The sequence below is a fragment of the Drosophila willistoni genome, unplaced genomic scaffold (assembly GCF_018902025.1).
Source record: "Drosophila willistoni isolate 14030-0811.24 unplaced genomic scaffold, UCI_dwil_1.1 Seg165, whole genome shotgun sequence".
NCBI lineage: Eukaryota > Metazoa > Arthropoda > Insecta > Diptera > Drosophilidae > Drosophila > Drosophila willistoni.
Genome location: NW_025814126.1, coordinates 1,980 through 8,788, shown reverse-complemented (window position 1 = coordinate 8,788; position 6,809 = coordinate 1,980). Strand labels below are relative to the sequence as shown.

At 37.7% G+C, this 6,809-nt stretch overlaps 1 protein-coding gene across 1 annotated transcript; it reads left to right on the top strand.

Moving 5' to 3' along the window:
- Nucleotides 1-1,754: 1,754 nt before the first annotated feature.
- LOC124460937 (zinc finger BED domain-containing protein 4-like) lies at nt 1,755-3,257 on the top strand. Its single transcript, XM_047012521.1, has 3 exons — nt 1,755-1,822; nt 2,015-3,026; nt 3,093-3,257. Exons 1-3 carry the CDS (start codon nt 1,755-1,757, stop codon nt 3,255-3,257), a joined length of 1,245 nt encoding a protein of 414 aa, XP_046868477.1.
- Nucleotides 3,258-6,809: the final 3,552 nt, after the last annotated feature.

Sequence of the window (6,809 nt, the reverse complement as noted above, 5' to 3'; positions counted from 1 at the left end):
AATCAAAATTAATTTTAATAGATGTAAGAGAGTAAAGAGGTTTCAATAGCTGGGAGAATCCTGGTACAAATTGGCGAAAATACGAAGCCAATCCTATAAATTGCCTCAATGTTGTAATTGACCTGGGTGTGGCAATGCGCTTAATGCTTCAATTTTACGCAAATTTGGACCAATCTCACCCGCCTGTACTTCGTATCCTAGATACTGAACAGAATCCCTCAAAAATTAGCATTTTTCTACATTAAACGAAAAGCCTGCCTTAGTCAAAATATTCAAGACGATCTCTAATCTTTCAATAGCTTCTTCCTTAGTTGACGCCACGATCATTATATCATCCATATAGATGATAACGTACGAAAATGCCAAATCACACACTGCTTTCATCACTGCTCTTTGAAAAACCGACGGTGCGTTCTTTAGACCAAACGGCATCGCTAAAAACTTAAATTGTCCGTCGGGAGTGACGAATGCAGTGTACTCAATGGAGTTCTGGGACCTGATAATACCCGCAAGCCATGTCCAAGCAAGTAAAGTATCTTGCTCCACGCAATCTAGCTATCTGATCTGAAATTAATGGTAGGGGAAACTTATCTGCAATGGTATTTCTATTTAATTCCCTATAATCGACACAGAGTCTTACAGATCCGTTTTTCTTTTTTACCAAAAGTGCTGGACTGGCATAAGGTAAACTGCTCGGCCTTATTACATTATAATCTATTAGCTCTTGAACTTTTGACCGGAGTAATTCTCTTTCACTGGACTGAATCTGTAAGGGCGTCTTTGCACAGTCTTGGTGTTGAATTGACATTACACCAGTAGTTACGCGAGTTAAAGGAGTTCGCGAATGAATGATTTTGAATGCTTTCTTAACAATCTTAACAATTGATTTTTATCTTCTCCCTGTGCTTATGTTGCTAAGTTATTAAAATCATGTTCGTAACTTTTTACAGAACAAACGTTAACTGTTTTGTCTTTAATTATTTCCACACCTTCTGTTGATACTATAGCAGAGTATCCTTGTGCTAAAATTTCGCGACCAATTACAATATTATTTTTCATATTATATCTTGGACTACATGAAATACTACATCGATACAATTTCCATTTATCATTACATTACTTGTGATTTGAATTGACGAAACTACACTAACATTACCAATTCCACTAAATGATATTACGTTATTTGTTCTTTTCCCAGACAGTTTGTGTGCTATGCTCTCTTTGACTAACGAGCATTCTGCGCTAGAGGTGGGAAACTATCGATGGCACTATCGACACTATCGATGGTTGAGCACTATCGAGTCGACTCACTATCGATGGTCATGCAGTACCGATAGTGTATCGATAGTGCCTCGATAGTGTCACCAATAGTTGTGAAATAAATTCCGCGTTTTGAAAAAGTGGCGTCGCTTGGCTGGTGAAAAATTTTCTTGCTTTCAATTACAAAACAAAAACATAATTTTAAAGAAATGGATCGCTTTCTCCAAGTGGGTAATAAAAATAAGAGTAGTTGAAGCAATTTCAAAGCAACCGAAAATACGTCCAACTTGCGGGATCACCTGAAACGGTTTCATCCTAGTTTAAGGGACGATGAAAGGAACTCCGCTAATTATGGAGATCAGGGCGACAGCATATTATCCACCAGCAGCAACTGCCGATCAAGTATGAGATCTTTAGATTCATACATTAAAAACTCTGTCCTGTACGATTCCAACTCATCGCGAAAAAACATTGTTGATAAAACTTTAGCGGAGATGGTCGCCTTGGATAGCATAGTAGAGGATCGTGGATTCATCAAGTACAGCAAAATTGTGGATGCCAGGTACAAGCTGCCAAGTCGCCGTCATATACAAATGGATGATGGATTTATTTAAAGAAACTTCGGCAAAGCTTTCAACCATTCTAGAAGAAGTTTCTAGTGTTGCTGTTACGTGTGACATATGGTCGTCACGTGCCAACATAAGTTTTTTTAAAGTGACTAGCCACTTTATTCATGAGTTCACTCTTAAAACAGCTTCATTGGCAACAAGAAAGCTATTGGATGCCACGAACCATTCAGCTCAAATATTGCGAATACTTTGCAAGAAGTTTTAAATTCTTGGGGTTTGTTTGACAAAACTGAGTGTATTGTCACGGACAATGCCAGCTCCATGATCGAAGCTTGCGAGCTGTTAAAAATTCGTAACATTCCCTGCTTTGCTCACACGTTAAATTTGGTTGTTCAAGACGGTCTAAATTTCGACGATGACGAAAAAACAATGGCAATAATTTCAAATTGTAAAGCAATTGTAAAATTTTTCAAAAAAAACACTATTGCTAATGAAAAGTTTAAGATGGCGCAAGAAAAGTTTGGGTATTCACTTTTACAAGAAACTCCAACTAGATGGAATAGTTTCTTTTATATGATTCAACGAATACTGGCGACCCATGATGAAATTGCAGTAGTACTATTGTCTACATCCAATGCACCACTCCCATTTCAAGCGGAGGAAATTGATGTTTTGAAGGACTTGGAAAAAATTCTTACAGTATTTGAAGAAGTTAGCAAAAGAATATCTGGTGGGAAATATGCTACGATTTCGCTTATAATTCCCTTGACAGATGTACTTATTCGTAAAACGCATACTATTTCTTCGGATGTGCACACTGAAGTTGGACAAAAAATGGTCACTGTTTTATTAGATTCAATCGTAAAACGTTTATCGCCATATGAAAAAAAAACTGCGACGAGAATGGCGACAATTTTAGATCCCCGATTTAAAAAGATTGGGTTTCAACATATGTCAAATGCCGAACAAGCTGCACATTGTTTCGAAAACGAGTTGACGGCTTTAATGAACAAAGATAGTTCAAATGACACAAATGTGGAACCCATCTCAACAAATAAGGACCCGCTTTTCGACTACATTGGGAACAAAGCCCGTTCCATGGCTAGAAACACGCGATCGGATGCTATCATTGCGAAGAGGCAGTATTTGGAAAGGCCCTTAAGCCAACAAGATGTTGATCCCCTATTATGGATGAAAGTAAATTATAAAATTTTAAATATCAATATCCAAAAATTAATTTGTTCTCATTAATATTTTTCTTAGGTTAACCAGACGGACTTTCCTGCAATAAAAACGTTGATGTTAAAATACTTTTGCATTCCGGCCACTTCTGTCCAGTCAGAGCGGGTATTCAGCAAGGCAGGGCAAATAGTATCAGACCGCAGAACACGTCTAAAGGAGGAGAATGTGAACATTTGTTATTTTTAGACCAAAATCTTTGGCTTACTTCCTCGGAAACCACCGAATAAGCGACTTAAAACATATATATATACATATAAATAATAAAAACATAAACTATGTATTTGAAAAATTAATTTTAGTTGTTTTATGTAGGTCACTATCGAGGCACTATCGAAGGCACTATCGAGGCACTATCGATGGTTTGGTAAAAAACTATCGCCGCTATCGATGGTGCCGACTATCGATAGTTTCCCACCTCTATCTCCAATTACCGATACTTTAAAGCATAAGCGTAAATTCATATGGACATCAGAAGCTCAGTCAGCATTTGAGGACTTGAAAACACGTTTAAGCAAGGCACCAGTTTTACATAGTCCCGATTTTAGAAAACCTTTCTCCATAAACTGTGACGTCAGTCATACAGGAGTTGGCGGTGTGCTAACCCAGTTAACAGAGGATAAGGACGAAGTACCCATTGCGTTTATGTCAAAAAAACTGAGGCACAAACCAGGCACAAAGAAACTACTCAGTTACAGTTTTATTAATAAGACATTGGAAAAACTCAGGCGCTACTATTACTGACCAAATCTAGTGTCAGAAGTTAAAGAGTTTATAAACAGATGTGATGTTTGTAAAGCCACTAAACACCCGAATTATACGTTAAGGCCACCATTAGGCAATTCGGGTGAAACGTCAAGATTCTTCGAGAATCTGTATGTGGATTTGTTGGGTCCTTACCCGCGTACCTAAAGAGGGTAAAAAAGTTTACCGCGGAAGTGGTTACCCAGTTTCTAGAAGAGGATCTTTTTCATTGTTTTGGGGTACCTGAGATTATAGTATCCGATAATGGGCCCCAATTTAGAGCACACCATTTTAATGAGCTGTTGCATAGGTATAAAGTGCGTCACACATATACGGCTGCATATGCTCCGCAGGCTAACGTGTCGGAGAAAGTAAACCGGTCGGTATTGGCAGCAGTGAAGGCTTCCAAGCCAGTCTTATTGGGACGAAAAGTTAAGTAGTATCGCTTGTGCCTTGAGGTCTACTATTCATTCGGCGATAAACACAACACCCTATAGGATGACATTTGGTCAGCATATGGTAACCGACGAGTCCTTTTACCAAGTGCTACGGAACTAAGAATTGTTAGAGGATCGGCTGTAAGGTTTACTAGGGACGACTCTTTCGAAATAATGGGAACTAAAGCTAAAGAGGAGTCACGAAAACAGCATGAGCGGAATGAGAATCTGTATAATTTACGTAGTCGCGAGGGGTCTTTTTCAGTGGGACAAGATGTATTTCGTAGAACTTCCAGCAAAGTAATTTCTCAAAAGGATTTAACTCCAAGTTAGCGCCACCGTTCGTGAGGGCGAGAGTGAGACGCAAGCTCGGCAACGCGTACTATGAGTTAGAGAATCTACAAGGCCATTTGGTAGGCAAATTCCATGCAAAAGATATTAAGCAATAATTTTTTTTTTTTACCCGGTTTCAAGCGAGTATCACCCTTTCCATTAGGTAAGTGTGATTTTAGTGGGGGGTTTTGTAGTAGCGCTTGTAACCGTTTGTATTTAGAAAGAAAACGAAAAAAGAGAGTAGGAATGATTTTTCTTCTTTATACCTAAAACGATATATAAACGTTTTATCCCTAAAAGCGAGCAATATAGGTTTCACATACGTTCGCTGCTTTCACTTCTTGCACTGCTTGCGCTGCTTGTATTGTTAGTTAGCGTTATGCTAACTAACAGAATTTGGACTAACATTGTAAAATTTGGGAAAAAATAGGAACTGCGATTTTGAGATTCATTTTTGGTTCAGAAAATTTTCTTTGAATTTTTCAATCCGATTACCTTCTCTTGGGTTTTTTTGTGGCGCCCCCTAGGCTCCTCTAGAGTTGGGATCAGGGAAGTTTAGGGGTAATCGAGGCGAAGAGAGGGTCCAAAGAGGACTAAGGGATAGAGATTTAGCCAAGTATGTCGGCCCCCATGGGAATGACTTTTCTTTTCCAAATCATCTTCAACTAGTGCGGATTTTTTTTTTCGGAAAAAGTCCGATTGTGAAATTTGAATTGTGAATTCGAAGCAGTTTTCTTCCTTCAGTGAGTGATAGTGTTTTATTTCAAAATAAATATAAGTACAGCGCTATAAACGCGCATAATTAGTATGAGTAAATGAAGCAATATTTAGGAAAAATGTTTGTCTTTTAGGCATATGGGCATATTCTTTTAATTCGGCGCCAAATCAAATGGTAAATAGAAAAAAAGGCGCCTTTTAATGTGTGTAGTAAGAAAGTTTTGTTTTATATATAGAATTAGCACCAAGTTCACAGACTAGATGCAATGGTCTAAGCCGGTCAGCCGACTAAGGAAAGGCCTATGAGGGACAAGCCGTCAAAACGGACCGAAGCCCCTGGAGCAGCAAATGCAGAGTATTGGTCAGAAAAGATCTGAGACGGGCATGAAAGAGTAAAACAAAAGAAGAGTATATGATTCTCTAGGCTAAAGGAGAGACTCCCCCCGCAAGCAAACTCTGATAAGTAAAAGCTTTTTTGTAATAACTATCAACCAGCGGAGCTTTTATATGTGTAGCCGCTTGTCTGGCGCTCGGTTTTGGTTGTTTTATTCGCTGCATAGCCTTCAGCCAAGAAACTAAATATCTTCGGCCCTAATATTGCATGGGTTAAACTAATGTTGGGCGAAAATAATTTATGCCTTTAATTTGTTTTCTCTAATACTTTTGCCTTAAAGCTAACTTTTAAATTGTAAAATTCTGAGTCTTTGGGGTACATTAAAGCCAAGTTAATTTTTTTGTAATTTTTTTACTTTACTTTTATAATTTCAAATGTAATTTTTTGGTCATGAGTGAACTTTTTTTGTGAAAATTTGAACATTTTGGTTCACCCCCTTTTTTTTTGGCACGCCACTGGCGAAAGCTTAGCATGATTTAATTCTCTCTCGAGCCAATAACATACACTCTCCCTATTTTTTTACACAATTACTTACAGCGGTCACCAGAAAGTGGTCACTTAAGTCAGTACTCTTTGTTTTAATATCATTTTTTTTGTTTTTGGTATATGATTGACCAAGTGGAGTAAAGAGAGAGTAAAGCAGTTTTCGTTGCTCTCGTTTAAATAACATGTAAAATTGAATTTTGGTCATCAGAAGTTTAACTTATGCACAAAAAAAAATTGTTTCTTTCTTTGAATTTTAATATGCTTTTTCATATAAATTTTGTCATACCTATTGATGATGCATAAATTAACTTTGCTGGTTCGTTTTGTACTATAAAATAGGTTTTTATTTTATTCCCTGTGGTGGTTTCTGTTGACCAATAAGCAATTAACTAACTGAACATACATTTTTTGTTTTCACCACACGCTTGATATTGCATCAGCCAAAAACGGTGTGACCATGCAACTTAAAGTTAAAAATAATAAAATAGAAAGATCGTTTACATTCAAATAAATTAAAGTTTAAGAATTCAGCAACCGTTCCTCAACATACCGCCGTTCCCTGAAACAATGTTTCTGAAACTGGCAGGGGAGCCACCTTGGTTATGGGACGGGTCATCTCTCCTGTAGCTG